The sequence below is a fragment of the Oncorhynchus kisutch genome, linkage group LG6 (assembly GCF_002021735.2).
Source record: "Oncorhynchus kisutch isolate 150728-3 linkage group LG6, Okis_V2, whole genome shotgun sequence".
Taxonomy (NCBI): Eukaryota; Metazoa; Chordata; class Actinopteri; order Salmoniformes; family Salmonidae; genus Oncorhynchus; species Oncorhynchus kisutch.
The window spans coordinates 49,416,431-49,434,971 of NC_034179.2; the positions used below are offsets into that span (position 1 = coordinate 49,416,431).

The window sequence follows — 18,541 nt, forward strand, 5'->3', positions numbered from 1 at the left end:
CACACACACACACAGTGTGCTTCATCTATCCTGCATTAAGAGATTAGAGTGCCAGCTGCTAGGACTGACTGAGCCTGAAGTTTGTAGCCACACACCACACACACACACACACAGACTGTAATCCTCAGAGATTCCGGACTCTAACAGACATGAGTGAGTGAGTGTGGGTGTGCGTGCGTGCGTGCATGTGTGTGTAAGAGAGAGGGAAACCGTGCTGTAATGTCGGTGGGAGGAGCTAAGCTCGTAGAGAGCAAGAGGGATCGGATGTGAGAGGAACAGAGCATGCCCAGTAGGTCCCTCAGCCCGGAGAGGGACTCAGCTCTGCATTCATCTGCAGAGTTTGAGAGAGAGAGAGAGAGAGAGTAAGTGAGTCTGCTGCATATGGGAGAGTGCATGTGAGCAGCTGCCGCCACCTTACTTTCACTCACACACAAACTTACACACACTCTTGCTCACACACATCCACAGACACAGATGAGGCTGAAAGCGGACGAGACAGGCAGCAACCGAGGACAGCTTTAGTAGTGCTAGGGCTAATGTTAACATTGTAGCATTTTGAGCTAGTTGAGCCCCCCCTCTCTCTCCCCCTCGCATGGGCATTGCGGACAGGCCTGGGGCCCCGGGACTACCCCCCCTGTTGTCACTCAACATGCCAAGGAATGACTGGCTGGCCGAGTGGGGAGACCTCGCTATGGGCATTGGACAGCAACGCTGCTGCTTATCTCTGCACTAATGAAGGGCTTCAAGCTCGCCTGGTAAGACTACTGGCAATATTGGTCTTTATGGGGAGACACTGATGATAGGGGGAAGAGGAGGAGGGAAATGAGGAGGAGGAGGATCAGGAGGAGTAGCTGGGTACTTCCCTGCCCTAACACGCTGTTTATTTGTTTCCTCCATCCTTCCCTCCTCCCTCGTTCTCTCTCTCACACCATCTGTCCGTTCCTGCCATCAAGGGAGAGAGCTTTTTTCCCAGCCTGAGCCCTTTATAATATGGCATCCTTGAAGAGAGCATCGTATTCCTCTCCTCAGTTCACCTCTCATCATGCTCTCCTCTTTTCTCTTCTTCACGTTTTTTCTCAGTTCTCCTCTCCTTGGTTTTCTTCTCCTTGATTAACCTCCCATACTCATCTCATCACCTCAATGCTGTTTTCAGTGTTTCTGTGTGCGTCTCCCTCCATCCTCTCTGTCTGATATTTTTAGTGCTGGCCAGGCCTCCACAGATTGTTACAGTAGGGAGAGAGGGAGAATGCAGCAGCAACAGAATGGCGTACTGAGACATCTTTCTTTCCCACTCATGCCCAGCCATTCTTCTGCAGTGTCCCGAAGCCAAACTGGGCAAATCCACGTTTCTCCACCTAATTTTAGATCTCCGCGTCTCACTCCCCTCCCTGCTTTTTGCTGCCATAGAAGCTGCGGATGTGCAGTAGTTTTGAATACCCCAGGTTAACATGTGTGTCAGTGTGTGTGTGTTTTGTTTGTTTGTGTGTGTGTGTGTGTGTGTGTGTGTGTGTGCGTGCGTGCATACCTGTGTTTGCATTTCCTTGCGCTGGTGTATGTATGTACTTGTGTGTGTACATACATGTTTGTGTGTGTGTGTGTGCATATACTTGCAGGCATCGGCTACCGCGATTTGCGATACATTATCCCTCCCTATTGGTGTCTGCAACTGACCCGTTGTCTGCAGCTCTAGTGTAGCCAGCTAGCCACAGTCAGCCACCACAGCTAGCATGCTAACTGGAAATCGCTGACTGGCTAACAATACAACACTACTACTGGCAGTGACCGACACGGCAATGTTTCTGCTGCAGTCATTTAGCTGTGGCTCTGCGCCACAGTAAATTCATTGCCGCCACTGTAAAAAAAAAAGATGGAACAACAAACATATTTTAAAGATGCTAAAACAGTACACATTGACTTTTCCTCTGCAAACAAAACGAGTAATGAATAGAAAAATCTGACAACCCCATAGGTAGAATGGTTTATGCATTCACCTAGTCGGCTTGTTGTTGTGTGTTCTATTGCGAGATAAATATTATTCTCGAGGTGCATTCAAGTTTCGAGTGCCATAGGGAGGGAAACATGCATCTGATAAGCAGTCAATGCACACGATTCTTGCATTTGTGGGGAAAACAGCCGTTTTAATGGCCAATTGTTAAAAAGAGGGCGATCCCAGCTTTCCTTTACTAAATGATTTATTTCTCAACTCCTAAATATGCGTGAACTCCACCATTTTACACTCTGAGGTTTTAGAAGTTCTGAACCATGACATTAACGTTCCGTGAGTGTATAGAGGAGAGTAGGGCCAAATGGGTCAATTCTAGGGTAACTTGGGGTTAAACACCACCCTACCTCAAAATACAATTTTGGGAGACAGATGCCATTTGTTGTTGAACAAGAGTAGTGGCAACCAGGGATTTTTTTTTGGAGGGGGGGGGGTGACATGAAGTGGTTTCTGTGAGAAGTACAGGCAGGGGGCGTAATTCCCCAAGTTACCCTAACAGGTAGGCCAACTTTTTATTCACTGTGTTTATGCAAGTTAGGACACTAACTAGTTAAAAGATCATATTTGGTATCCAGCTAAGTTCCCAAATGTAACCCCATGCTTCAGCCTATTTATTGATAGCCACTATGCTGCGTCAGTGGAGCTACAGGTGATAATGCTTATGGCTCATAGCATACCTGATCATTTGGACCATGCATAGACTACTGTATATGCATGGTCCAATATGTTAACAACATTTTTTACAAATCATTTTACCAATATGTTATTGGGCTAATTTCTGGAGATGGAAATTCTATTTTATGCTGTCAGCATAATTTTATTTTCATTCATTTTGGAGTGGAAGGTCCTTTTTAAAAAGTCACCCCCCCCCCCCACACACACACACGTCCTTTTCCCCCCGCTGCTGCAGATGTTTCCAGAGGAAAAATTGTGACACAGTTAGGCATTTTAGCGATATTCCCTTCTGTATTATATAAGCCGGGTGTATGCCCTTTTTAGATTTAGTGAAACAATTATTCGTCGGATGGTAGGGGAGGGATTATTTTCTTTCTCGGACCGGCGGTAGTGGATTCAGATTAGGATGACTCAGTGGTTTGGGTGGATGGTGGATATGGACCGTCGCCAGGGGTGGATGGGGTGTAAACAGGTTTGGGATCAGAAAGCTTTTGGCATTATAGGAGTGGGGTTATGCAATATTGATGGCTTAAGGGTGAGTGTTTTGGCATTTGGTTTAGTAATGATTTGCATGATGAAAACTAATAACCCAGGTGGGATCTTTCCCAACAGGCAAAAGTGGTTGAAATAATATAATAATGATGTCATTTCAAAAATCATTATCTCACTGGGTAGAATAGGGCAGGTGCGGTGACTGTATTACCACCGCACCGGCAGTCATGAGTCATGACCGCAGTAAAATTCTACGTGGCTGTGAATCTCCTCTTATGCACTCTGGACATGTGCTAGTAGTACCCAACTCGCAAATGATTTTCAGGTCGCTAATGGCCTGGTACTCAGGGCTCTATTGTTCCTCTAACCACTCTGACATCAATGAAAATGCAATCGAAACACATATTAGAGCTTATTCATACGAATGGGCCTATATATGAGCCCAAGCCCCAAAAAATACCTGAATAAAAATAATGATTGTGCCATTTTACAATACATAGCCTGCCACATATTACGCATAGCAGAAAAACATACAAAATATACTCATTTAAGATACTATATCTCTGTCTCTCTATCTATATACAGTATATATATACAAAAGTATGTGGACACCCCTTCAAATGAGTGGATTTGGCTATTTCAGCCACACCCATTGCTGACAGGTGTATAAAATTGAGCACACCGCCATACAATCAACATAGACAAACATTGGCAGTAGAATGGCCTTACTGAAGATTTCCAACTTTCAATGTGGCACCTTCATAGTATGCTACCTTTCCAACAAGTCAGTTCGTCAAATGTCTGCCCTGCTAGAGCTGCCCTGGTCAACTGTAAGTGCTGTTATTGTGAATTATACAATGGGTGTATCTAATCTTGAATGCTGATTGATTAAAACTGCATTCTAACAAAATGTATCAATGTTCATTCGAGTTGCCTCTTCGTTAATTCTCCTGCCCCCACAAAAAAACATTGTTTGAAAAAGTAGATTTTCAGCCGGGACCTAATATTCTAAGAGTTGATTCCGGTTGCTCTGGCCCAGGTTTATGATTTGCACAACATTGTACTCTGTTTGATAAAAACGCATGGTTGTGGCTGTGAGAAGTGCGCCAGTATCCCTCACATAACTAGAATGAGAGACACTTTCTATGATCTCTCTCCCTCTCTGCTCGGATACACATGAGCCTGCAACTTTCATCTCTCCAGTGTTGCACTTCACCATTTATTTCCTTATAGAATCGTGCGAAGGGTTCTGAAGGAACTGCAGCACCCCTGATAAATTGAAATACATTTGCCAAAGTTATAGAATAACTTCTCTCTGTTCAGAAATAAATGAATTCATTCAGAATAGCCTACCATGACAAGGCCTATAATTTAGCCACAGACGATCTATCAATCTTTTTTTTAATAGCCTAGCTGTGGATTGTAGACCAATAACAAGGAATAGTCTGTCTGTAGTCGGAACGCACAGCAAATATGTCAGTGAAAAAACTGCATGCCGACAAAACAGGCCTTTTGCAATATACAATCAAGGGAAAACAGGTTGGAAAGCAAATGGCTCCTGCTGAAAAGAGAAGAATATGCTTTAGGCTACCAAATTATGAATTTCCAAATATTGTTTTACAAAGTTAAACAAGAGAGAGGCTTTTAGCACAAGCGCATCAGCTATCACCAGCGAGTGAGCTGCGCATCATTAGGTGAGTCAGTGAAACTGGAATGCATTTTTAGGACTATAGTTTCTTAATGTAGCCTACAATACGTGTTTCCACACACCTAGGCCTAGACTATTGTTGGATTCAAGACAAGATAGTTTTTATTGAGCTCAGATTCTCAGTTTGTCAGTGTCAAAGTAGCCTGTCATTTCGATAATTTGTGTGGTATTAAAAAAGATTCTGCCAAAGTCTTCAGTAATGTAAAATGACATAGAATTGCAATCGTTTATAAAAGGCCAACTTCTTTATAAAAGGCCACATTTTTCACGGACCCAAGGCTACTAAAAATGTTCCCCATTTGTGCAACTTCTGGAAGTGCTCTATGCCACTACGCAAATGCGACAATATCATGCAATACTTTATAATAAAGGTGATATTTGAAGGTGATATTTGTTTCTCATGCGTTAAGGTACCTCAGAACTCCCTAGGTCCCCACCCTCTCATGCTTACTTTTTGCACCTCCCAATTGACAAATTAAGCGCTGGCCCTGGGCCTGTCACCGCCACTGCGCATTGCTGCCCTGAAAGACACACGCCTTCCCATCTACCCCAAGGAGCAGTGAGGGAGAGGGGGAGGAAAATATGAAGGGAGAGAGGGTGAGAGAGAGATGTGGTAGAGTGAGAGAGAAAGATATAGCGAGACACTATATAGCCCAGGGAGCAGGAAGAGAGCGATAGGGAGAAAAATAAGCAGAAGTGTCTAGAGAGACAGAGTTGGACAAGGGAGATCAAGGTAGAGAGGCGTAGACATGGTAGATAGAAGGACAAGGAGAGATGTACAGTGGTTGCGAAACAATTCACCCTGCTCCTATTTTGTTGCCTTACAAGCTGGAATTAAAATGTATTTTGGGCGGGGTTGTATCATTTGATTTACACAACATGCCTACCACTTTGAAGATGCAAAATGTTTTTTAATGGGAAACAAGCAAGAAATAAGACCAAAAAACTGAACTTGAGCGTACATAACTATTCACCCCCCCCCCCCCCAAAAAAAACGTTTGTAGATCCACCTTTTGCAGCAATTACAGCTGCAAGTGTCTTAGGGTATGTCTCTATAAGTTTGGCACATCTAGCCACTGGAATTTCTGCCCATTCTTCAAGGCAAAACTTCTCCAGCTCCTTCAAGTTGGATGGGTTCCGCTGGTGTACAGCAATCTTTAAGTCATACCACAGATTCTCAATTGGATTGAGGTCTGTGCTTTGACGAGGCCATTCCAAGACATTTAAATGTTTCCCCTTAAACCACCCGAGTGTTGCTTTAGCAGTATGCTTAGGGTCATTGTCCTGCTGGAAGGTGAACCTCCGTCCCAGTCTCAAATCTCTTGAAGACTGAAACAGGTTTCCCTCAAGGATTTCCCTGTATTTAGCACCATCCATCATTCTTTCAATTCTGACCAGTTTTCCAGTCCCTGCCAATGAAAAACATCCCCACGGCATGATGCTGCCACCACCATGCTTCACTGTGGGGATGATGTTCTCGGGGTGATGAGAGGTGTTGGGTTTGCGCCAGACATAGCGTTTTCCTTGATGGCCAAAAAGCTAAATTTTAGTCTCATCTGACCAGAATACCTTCTTCCATACGTTTGGAGAGTCTCCCCTATGCCTTTTGGCAAACACCAAATGTGGTTGCTTATTTTTTTACTTTAGGCAATGGCAATTTTTTAGGCAATTTTTTTCTGGTCACTCTTCCATAAAGCCCAGCTCTGTGGGGTGTACGGCTTAAAGTGGTCCTATGGACCGATACTCCAATCTCCGCTGTGGAGCTTTGCAACTCTTACAGGGTTATCTTTGGTCTCTTTGTTGCCTTTCTGATTAATGCCCTCCTTGTCTGGTCCGTGAGTTTTGGTGGGCGGCCCTAATTTTGGCAGGTTTGTTGTGGTGCCATATTCCTTCATTTTCTCACTGTGTCATCAAGGACCCCACACGCCAGCCACAAGCTATTCACTCACGGCAGCCACAAGCTATTCACCATTGAGGTCTGATACCAACAGGCTGAGAAACAGTTTCTATATACAACCCATCAGAATACTGAATACTTGAACTGGACTGACCCCCTGCTCTCTGCAACTTAGCACACATGCACTTACTCACACACACACCCACACAGATACATGTGTAAATATTGGACTACAAATTGTGCCTTCCTGTATTATATCAAATTAATTGAAGCAATCAATCAATCTTTGCCTCAGCAATGTAGCACAAATGAATGGTCCTGACATTTGAGTTTGGGGTTATAAAGTGCAAAGAATATGCACAGAAAATAGTTGTATAAGTAAAGGATAATTATCAAGGGGCTATGCGTTCTGTGGAAAATAATGCACGACGTGGAAGGTGTGCCACAAGGCGCTAGCAGAGTTCCACTAATCTTATTTTCCAGTGAATGCATAGAGCCCCAAGCTGATTAGCCCGCTTATATACCACAGCTATAATTTAACACATTTGCCACTAGAAATGTGTTCAACAACCATGGAAGTAGCTAGCAAGTTTACTATAGCTACAGAAGTTGCCTTGGTAACCAAACATCAAACTTGCTAGCTTATCTAATCAAACCATCAGTCCTGCTAGCTTGCTATTATGAAAATGGAATAAAAATTCGACTTCTGCTTTCAAAAGCTGCTCAAACATATTGTAGAACATGTAAGAATGAACTTCATAGCCATTGAATATTGTCGTGCATTATGAGTGCTTCAAGCCAATCAGAAACAAGTATTCAGCAAGGCAATGGTATAAGAAAGAAGTATAGAAGACTATACAGCCTATGCATCTACTATATATGACCTCTTTAGTATAGTGTATTGTTTGTCCACGAATCAGAGTTCATTTAGCTGTGCTGTGAGGTCATCTAATAGAATTGATTGGACAGAAAGCCTACATTCCACAATCGTGTTAGTCCTGTTTTTTGTCTACATTGTAACAACTTGATTATTCTATTGGTCTTAAAACCGATGTTAAGCCGAATCCTGGACTAAGATTTTCGAGTGATTCTCCAAAGAGCTTGCTTTTTAGTCCAGGCTGTCCCTTGATGTTTATACTAAAGTACTGAGGATATCACCACCAATTGCACATATTCCATATCTAGATTGCTTTTCTATCTAGATATAGCATTTTTACCTTTATTTAACAAGGCAAGTCAGTTAAGAACAAATTCTTATTTTCAATGACAGCCTTGGAACAGTGGATTTAACTGCCTTGTCCAGGGGCAGAACAACAGATGTGTACCTTGTCAGCTCAGGGATTTGATCTTGAAACCTTTCAGTTACTAGTCCAACACCCTAACCATGAGGCTACCTGCCTAGTAGGTATTCTGTCCAATTTTTTCATTGCCATACTAATCCTTGATTGAAATGTTACTTCACTCTTAGCCATGTTGTCCACTTTGTCTCTCACTCATTTCATCGACCTTCTGGATAGCAGCAAAGAAAAAACACAGACATGGTTATCTATCATAGCGATTAGGTGAATAAATGATTGTATCCGAGCTTCTAGAGTGTGAAAAGCCTTTTCCTTTTCTTTTTAAAGTATCTGTTATACTGACCTATTAGAGATTTACCAAAAGTAGATTATCTGTTTGTTTTCAGCTTGGTCAGGCGTGGAGCTCTACGCTTGCTCACACACGCATATAGTAGTCACACATACACACATAGTCTTGTATAACTAACCTTGTGGGGACACACAATTCAGTCCAATTCAAAATCCTATTTTCTCTAACCCCTAACTCAACCCTAACCCCAAAAACCTAACCTGAAACTAACTTTGTGGTGATAAATGATAATGTAACACCACTGCCTACCTGGGCTCGAACCAGGGGGACCCTCTGTACACATCGACAACAGCCACCCTCGAAGCAAGGTCTCGGAGCGAGTGACGTCACCGATTGAAACACTGTTAGCGTGCACCCCGCTAACCATTTCACATCGGTCACACTCACCCCCCCAGATCAACCAGTGATGGGTCAACAGCATCAATGTAACAGTATAGCTTCCTCCTCACCCCTACCTGGGTTTGAACCAGGGATCTTCTGCACACATCAACAACAGCCACCATCAAAGTATCGTCACCCATCGCTCCACAAAAACTGCAGGGGGAACAACTACTTCAAGGTCTCAGAGCAAGTAACGTCACCAATTGAAACGCTATTAGCGCGCACACTTCTAACTAGCTGGCCATTTCACATTGCATCGTGTGTGTGTGTGTGTGTGTGTGTGTGTGTGTGTGTGTGTGTGCGCAGTGTAGTATATTACCAGTAACTTTAAGAAGCTATTCCAAATGCTAAGTATTTTATGGAATTTTCATAACATGTAAAACATATAAAAATATGATCATTTTAATATACAAAATCGAATCACAAAGCTCTAAAACATTACCCTAATGTTTACCCTAACATTACCCCATAAACTTAGTGAATAACATTGGTGTTTAGTATGTTTTACAAGCTTTTATTTATTTTAATGTGTCAATATTACTTTGGTGTAAATGATTTAGCGTCAAACTGGTGGCAGTTGTGAAAAAAGTCAATAGTTGGAAGAGTTGCAGAGGTAATTGCAAATGATGTCTTTTTTGATTGAATGTTGTTTTTATTATTAACTCATGGCCAGTTTTGAAACAGATTTAGAGGGGAAAAAACTATATTTTTTATGAATAAATTTTTAAAAGTTATTCAAGTTAGGGCTGGGCAATATGGCCTAAAAATCATATCTCGATGTTTTTCAAACTTATGGGATATTCACAAAATATCTAAAAAAATATATATATATGTTTTTATGTTTTCTCATTGTACAATTAAAGGTCAAGTACACTGCACTTCAAACTTTATCTCTTCAGGGTTTATGAAGTTAAATATAAGCCTTCCACAACCATAAGAACCATTAATAATTAAATGTATTTTATCAAACTAGTTTAACCTGCTTTTTTTTTGCAATAATCACTGATCTGGCTTTCAAGTCCGTCTATGAAAATGCCCTTTTTTGTTACAAATTTAACTAGAACCATACGTAATGTACATTCACTAATAATTACTGACTTCTTGTAGCAGGCATTAGGCTATAGAAAATGAACACAGGTCTTATCAACAATCTCTCAAGCCCACATACTGTAACGACCCTAGGTTTATAAGCGCAGATATCGACTCTGCCGCTTGAGCATTCTTTTGGGGCACAGTCGATAGCGCGCTTGGCTTCAGGCTAGAAGGTGGATGGTTTGAGACCTGCTCCCTGCCTGTTTTATTACGTTGGTGTCAGAAGTGGGATCGGACCTTGCATCCACGACAGTGCGTATGTTTGGCCAGTGAGCGCGTTCCTATAAGATGTAGAGTCGCAAGCTAGTGCGAAAACTCGCTCTTTGAATATGTGGAAAACTACAAATACCTAGGTCTGGTTAGACTGTAAACTCTCCTTCCAGACTCACATTAAGCATCTCCAATTCAAAATGAAATATTGAATCGGCTTCCTATTTCGCAACAAAGCATCCTCATGTAATGAGAATGCAGAAACTCTATCTATGAACTAGCTTCATTAAAGAGATTCTCCCACAGAGGGAAAAGTCAAAGAAATACTGGCCAAGTGTTTTCCAAAATGGCAGAGGAGCCCAAATGCCACAGAGAAAATGATTGCCCCCCCAGTCATCACACATTTCACTATATTATGGCAGCTATAGTACAGAGCCTCCCATCTACATGATATATTCCGATACGGCCAGCGATTGGCTACATTTTGTCTCACTCAGCATCAAGGTGCTCTCTGATTCTATGATTTGCCTCAGTGTGTTGTGCACTGCAGTCTGATTGGTTGTTTTTGGCTCAGGCTACATGGCGCTATGTGCAATCAGCAGAATAGTCCCTTGGGGATTCATATTTTGTGTTACTCCACAGAAAACTATTTCTATAAGGCACAGAGAAAGGTTGTTAATGTCAAAGTTGAAGCTATGCACAGTGAATAAAGCATAGCATACTGTAGTGTGCCATGTTTCAGTTTTTAGACTATAACACAGAATTTAATAGAACAAACACTACGTGACCAAATGTATGTGGACATCTGTTCATCGAACATCTCATTCCAAAATCATGGGCATCAGTATGGAGTTGGTCCCCCCTTTTGCTTTCCACTAGATATTGGAACATTGCTTTAGGGACTTGCTACGAGGCCACAGGGCGAGACCCAGATGTACATGGTTCGAGTCTCTGGTATTTATTATAATCCAAGTGGCAGGCAAGAGAATGGTCGTGGACAGGCAAAATATCATAACAAGGTCAGAGTCCAGGAGGTAAGAGTGGCAGGCAGGCTCGAGGTCAGGGCAGGCATTATGGTCAGGCAGGCGGGTTCAGAGTCGAGGCAGGCAAGGGACAAAACCGGGAAGACTAGCAAAAGAGAGAATAGAAAAAGCAGGCGCACGGAAAAACATGCTGGTTGACAAGACAAGACGAACTGGCAACAGACAAATAGGGAACACCGGAATAAATACCCAGGTACTAATGGGGAAAACGGGTGACACCTGGAGGTGGGTGGAGACAATCACAAAGACAGGTGAAACAGATCAGGGCGTGACACTTGTGTCCATTCAGCCACGAGCATTAGTGAGGTCGGGCACTGATGTTTGGCGATTAGGCCTGGCTCACAGTCAGCGTTCCAATTCATCCCAAAGGTGTTTGATGGGGTTGAGGTCAGGGCTCTGTGCAGGCCAGTCAAGTTCTTCCACACTGATCTCAACAAACCATTTCTGTATGGACCTCACTTTGTGCATGGGGGCAATGTCATGCTGAAACAGTTAAGGGCCTTCACCAAACTGTTACCACAAAGTTGGAAGCACAGAATCGTTGTATGCATGTCACTGTATGCTGTAGCGTTAAGATTTCCCTTAACTGGAACTGAGGGTCTAGCCTGAACCATGATAAACAGCCCCAGACCATCATTCCTCTTCCATCAAACTTTAGAGTTGGCACTAAGCATTGGGGCAGGTAACGTTTTCCTGGCATCTGCCGAACCGAGATTCGTCTGTTGGACTGCCAGATGGTGAAGCGTGATTCATCACTCCAGAGAATGTGTTTCCACTGCTCCAGAGTCCAATGGCGGCAAGGTTTACACAATTCTAGCCGACACTTGGCATTGTGCATGGTGATTTTAGGCTTATGTGAGGATGCTCGGCCATGGAAACCCATTTCATGAAGCTCTCGACGAACAGTTCTTGTGCTGACGTTGCTCCCAGAGGCCGTTTGGAACTCGGTAGTGAGTGTTGCAAGCGCTATGTGCTTCAGCGTTTGGCAGTCCTGTTCTGTGAGCTTGTGTGGCCTACCACTTCACGGCTGAGCCGTTGTTGCTCCGAGACGTTTCCACTTCACAATAACAGCACTTACAGTTGACTGGGGCAGCTCTAGCAGGGCATAAATTTGACAAACTGACTTGACGGTGCCACGTTGAAAGTCACTGGGCTCTTCAGTAAGGCTATTCTACTGCCAGTGTTTGTCTATGGAGATTGCATGGCAATGTGCTCAATTTTATACACCTGTCACCATTGGGTGTGGCTGAAATAGTAGAATCCACTAATTTGAAGGGGAGTCCTCATACTTTTGTATATATAGTGTATTTCCACCAACATTAATAAAAAGGTGCCTCTCGATCCCAAAACTCACATTTTCTGGAGACTTGTGGGAGGAGTACTGATGACGTCGCCCACTGTATGCACTTTCGGGAGCGTGATTGCGTCCATACTGAGGAGAGATCCCCACACAGTGCATCCCTGGCCACCTCCTGAAGTGGTCAGACAGATCTGAACACAATCAGACCACAAAGCGACTTTTGTGCATCTAGACCCATCTTTTCAATGTGATCTTCATATTCTGTTAGCAGAAGTCGCATGTAAATGTCAAGTGTAGACACGACTAGAGGTAAACGTGTTAGCGAGAGAAAGAGAGTGCTTCAGGACACACACACACACACTGTTGCTGACCGGATTCAGTTAGATGGACGGCCCACTTAGACAATCCTCAGATGCAGAGATGCAATTAATCCTAGACTAGTGCACAGTTTTTTACAATGTCATTCACAAACACAGGCCTACTTCACGTGGGTCGGGTTCATTAGGGCACACTGTAGCAAAACTTCTTTCTTGTTGGACCATAGTCCCATCCTATTTCAGACCATTTTCTTCCATTTAGTGCCTATTGAACTTGACCTGCTGAAATGAGTTGAGTTCAACAAACACTAGGTTCCATGACACCGCAGGATGATACTATTATGAGAAATCTGCTTGGTCATCCAGGAGCATATCCCAGCAGTCTACAGTGGCTTCCTCTCCTGGTCTCCCAACGAACAGTTATTGTGCTGACGTTGATTGCCACTTCAGGGCTGAGCCGTTGTTGCTCCTAGACATGTCCACTTCACAATAACGGCACTTACAGTTGCCCGGGTCAGCTCTAGCAGGGCAGAAATTTGACGAACTGACTTGTTGGGAAGGTGGCATCCTATGACGGTGCCACATTGAAAGTCACTGAGTTCTTCAGCAAGTCCGTTCTACTGCCAATGTTTGTCTATGGAGATCGCATGACAGTGTGCTCTATTTTATACACCTGTCAGCAACGGGTGTGGCTGAAATAGCCAAATCCACTAATTTGAAGTGGTGTTTCTATGGGCTTTCATAATGTTTGACCTTGTGTTTTGATTGACACAAAAGTTAAAAGAACTTGATTTGTGAATGTGATGAAATGAAAACCGAATTATCTGGAGGTCTATACCTCATTTATTGTTGAGGACCTTTGAAATGATACTTGATCACACATGTAATTCAATTAGCTCGTTTAGGGTGGATTTAATGAGCTGAGATAAGCAACGGAGTTCGGAGGAAATGTAAAGTATATTCACCGATGACAGCACAAACTGGAAAATATAGATATTTGTAATGTCTTGGGATCTCGTTGGTCCCCAGGGAACACAGACTTAGAATCCAACTGCTTGCTTTCTCTCAGCAGGCAGCACCATTAGCCCCACCAAGGTCGTGATCATAAGGAACCAACTGGAAGAAAGTGGTCTTGTCCAATAAGAATAGATTGTTTTTGTTTTCTGTTACGAAACATTTTGAAATGTTTTCTATTGTGTGCCCTAATGAACATGACACAGGAGTAGGGTTGCAAAGGGAGGGTATATTACTGGAAACTTTTTAAGGTTACCAGTAAACTACCAGAATTTTGGTATCTTTCAAGGATTTTATGTAATCTATCACATCTAGTAGCCCTTTTGGGTAATTCAGATTATCACAGTTGTCTGTATTATCTCGGGCCCTTTCTTTGGCCTTATCACATGTAAAATATCTTAAATGATTATATAAGAAAAAAACATATACACTCTACTGTTGAAAAGTTTGGGGTCACTTAGAAATGTCCTTGTTTTTTAATGAAAAGCAAATGTCTTGTCCAGTAAAATAACATCAAATTGATCAGAAATACCGTATAGACAAAATGACTATTGTAGCTGGAAACTGCTGATTTTTTAAATGGAATATCTACATAGGCGTACAGAGGCCCATTATCAGCAACCATCACTCCTGTGTTCCAATGGCACGTTGTGTTAGCCAATCCAAGTTTATCATTTTAAAAGGCTAATTGATCATTAGAAAACCCTTTTGCAATTATGTTAGCACAGCTGAAAACTGTTGTTCTGATTTAAAGAATCAATAAAACTGGCCTTCTTTAGACTAGTTGATTATCTGGAGTATCAGCATTTGTGGGTTCGATTACAGGCTCAAAATGGCCAGAAACAAAGACTTTCTTCTGAAACTCGTCAGTCTATTTTTGTATGCATAGATATATATATATATATAGATATTCCATAAAGAATCAGCCGTTTCCAGCTATGATAGTCATTAACAACATTAACAATGTCTACACTGTATTTCTGATGAATTTCATGTTATTTTAAGGGACAAAAAAAAATGTCTTTCAAAAACAAGGACATTTTTTTTCTCCCCAATCGGTAGTAGTTACAGTCTTGTCAGAGAGAGGCAAGGCAAGGCCAAGGCTCGGCTCGGCTCTCTGGTGGCACAGCTAGCACTACGATGCAGTGCCTTAGACCACTGCGCCACCCGGGAGGCCCAAAACAACAAGGACATTTTTAAGTGACACCAAACTTTTGAATGGTAGTGTATTTTATGACATCTGTCAAACATTTTCCTGATTATAAACCATCAATTTAGTGAATACTATAAGAGTTCCTTGACAAGATGGTTCGAGGTGAGGAAATCGCAGCTTAGTCAATGAATGAACATTTAAAAAAATATATTTATTTTTTATTTAACTAGGCAAGTCAGTTAAGAACAAATTATTATTTACAATGACAGCCTACACCGGCCAAACCCAGACGACGCTGGGCCAATTGTGCGCTGTCCATATAACATTCTTCCAAGAGTCTCGATGATCACCCAGGTACTTCCAGGTGCTTTTCGGCAAACTTGAGTCAACTTTTTGGACGAGATGGGTCACATTATGTCTGGCGAAAACCAAACACTAAATTCCACAGTAATAACCTTATACCAACGGTCAAGTATGGTGGTGGTAGTGTGATGGTTTGGGGATGCTTTGCTGCCCCACGACCTGGACGACTCAATAGAAGAAAATATCCAATAAATGTCGTTCCACTTCATGATTGTGTCCCACTTGTTGTTGATTCTTCACAATAAAATACAGTTTTATATGTTTATGTTTGAAGCCTGAAATGTGGCAAAAGGTCGCAAAGTTCAAGGGGGCCGAATACTTTCGCAAGGCACTGTAGGAGCCATTTCTCTAACTGACCATGCCATAGTTTGAAATTGAATGACAGTGGGAAACGGTCAGAAAAAGTATGTGAACCCTTTGGAAATACCTGGGTTTCTGCATAAATTGGCCATCAAATTTGATCTGATCTTCATCTAGGTCATAACAATAGACAAACACGGTCTGCTAAAACTAATAACACACCTTGTAAACATTCTCAGTGCAGGGTAGAAAGAGTATGTGAACCCTTGAATTTCATGACTGATTGACCCTCCTTTGGTAGCAATAACCTCAACCAAACATTTTCTGTAGTTGCGGATCAGACCTGCACAACGGTCAGGAGGAATTTTGTACCATTGCTCTTTTCAAAACTGTTTCAGTTCAGCAATATTCTTTGGATGTCTGGTGTGAACTGCTCTCTTGAGGTCATTCCACAGCATCTCAATTGGGTTGAGGGCAGGACTCTGACTGGGCCACTCAAGAAGGTGTATTTTCTTCTGTTGAAGCCATTCTGTTGTTGATTTACTTCTGTGTTTTGGGCCATTGTTCTGTTGCATCACCTAACTTCTGTTGAGCTACAATTGGCAGACAGATAGCCTAACATTCTCCTGCAAAATGTCTTGATAAACTTGGGAATACATTTTTCTGTCGATGATAGCAAGCTGTCCAGGCCCTGAGCCAGCATAGCAGCCCCAAACCATGATACTCCCTCCACCATACTTTACAGTTGGGATGAGGTTTTGATGTTGGTGTGCTGTGCCTTTTTTTCTCCACACATAGTGTTGTGTGTTCCTTCCAAACAACACAGCTGTAGTTTCATCTGTCCAGAGAATATTTTGCCAGTAGCGCTGTGGAACATCCAGGTGCACTTTTGTAAACTTCAGACGTGCAGCAATGTTTTTCTGGACAGCAGTGGCATCTTCCGTGGTGTCCTCCCATGAACACCATCCTTGTTTAGTGTTTTATGTATTGTAGACTCATAAAAGGAGATGTTTGCATGTTCCAGAGATTTCTGTAAGTTTTTAGCTGACACCCTAGGATTCTTCTTAACCTCATTGAGCATTCTGTGCTGTGCTCTTGCAGTCATCTTTGCATGACGGCCACTCCTAGGGAGAGTAGCAACAGTGCTGAACTTTCTCCATTTATAGACAATTTGTCTTACCATGCATGGACTGATGAACATCAAGGATTTTAGAGATACTTTCCAGCTTTATGCAAGTCAACAATTCTTAATCTTAGGTCTTCTGAGAACTCTTTTGTTCGAGGTATGGTTCACACCAGGCAATGCTTCTTGTGAATAGCAAACTCAAAATGTGTGTTTTTTATAGGGCAAGGCAGCTCTAACCAACATCTCCAATCTCATCTCATTGATTGGACTACTGGTTAGCTGACTGCTGACTCCTGACTCCAATTAGCTTTTGGAGAAGTTATTAGCCTAGGGGTTCACATACTTTTTCCAACCTACACAGTGTGAATGTTTAAATAATGTATTCAATACAGACAAGAAGAATACAATAATTTGTGTGTTATTTGCTTAAGCACACTGTTTGTCTATGGTTGTGACTTAGATGAAGATCAGATCAGATTTGATTCCAAAGGGTTCACACAATTTTTCTTGCCACTGTATGCATTGAGCTTGTCTGATGCTTTAACTGAAATAAGACACAAATGCCTCAAGAGGGCGCCAGAGGTCAAGATAACCAGAAGGGAAAAAAACTTGTTCCTGTTCCAACCATCCTCCTGCTTCTGCTGGCTTTTGCAGATTCTGCCATTACTCTCCTGAAGTTGCTGGTAATAGTCTACACGAGGAGTCGGCAAACTTTCTCATGTGGAATGCCAATTTATCGTACCATTTCTACCGATCTGCGGGCCAGTTATGGTTTTCATATGCACATTTTAATTTAATTTAGTTTCATTTAATTTATATTAACGTTTTCGTATCTCAAAATCATTGTCATGTGGTAAATCAGCATTCTATCCAAATCTAAGTGAAAGTTATAGTAACTTCTATTGCCAACTATGTAAAAATAGCATATAAAGCTAACAAATAAAAACATTGCAGCCTGCAGGTAGAAAATATCCTCATAAAAATAATTATCCTTTAAATCACATTGGCTACACATGGCCTGTCTGCAACGACCCTTAAAACATTATATCAACTATTAACTTGGGTTCGGCCTGAAGCTCCTTGCAAAATTGTATAAAATATTCTGGGCCCTCAGTTTCCTGCACTAGTCAGCTCAGACAGAGATAGCCGGAGACTATTTGCGCAAGGAATAAGAAGTAATCAGGTCAATCTATTTTATGACGTTTACACTGGATCAGAGCATGGCATTTTTCCATTTCCCTCTGAGTGGTTATCGAAAGGGAGAGAGCTGGAAAGATTTTTCAAATTCATGTAGGAGTTATTGTCATTCTTAATGGATGTAAAAAAAACAGAGTTAATTTGCTTGCTGTTTGAGGGGAAGAACATTTTACTTTGAGAAGTTCCACAGCACATTAGTGGTGGTGCATTAACCCAATCAGAAATACGATCACCAGCAGCATACCACCCTGCAAACCGCTGCTGGCTTGCTTCTGAAGCTAAGCAGGGTTGGTCCTGGTCAGTTCCTGGATGGGAGACCAGATTCTGCTGGAAGTGGTGTTGGAGGGCCAGTAAGGAGGCACTCTTTCCTCTGGTCTAAAACAAATGTCCCAATGCCCCAGGGCAGTGATTGGGGACGCTGCCCTGTGTAGGGTGCCATCTTTCGGATGGGATGTTAAACGGGTGTCCTGACTCTCTGAGGTCATTAAAGATCCCATGGCACTTATTGTAAGAGTACGGGTGTTAACCTCGGTGTCCTGGCGAAATTCCCAATCTGGCATAGCAAACCATCACGGTCACCTAATAATCCCCAGTTTACAATCCCCTCCTCTCCCCTGTAACTAT

The 18,541-nt window shown here is 42.4% G+C and overlaps 1 protein-coding gene across 1 annotated transcript in view; it reads left to right on the forward strand.

Annotated features, from left to right (window-relative positions):
- The first annotated feature begins 330 nt into the window (after window positions 1-330).
- LOC109892937 (protein Aster-B-like) overlaps window positions 331-18,541 on the forward strand; it is a 70,484-nt gene continuing 52,273 nt past the window's right edge. Inside the window, exon 1 of the mRNA XM_031825948.1 lies at window positions 331-755. Within this exon, the coding sequence (XP_031681808.1) occupies window positions 733-755 (23 nt within the window). The 5' untranslated portion in view covers window positions 331-732. The remainder of the gene's footprint in view (window positions 756-18,541) is intronic.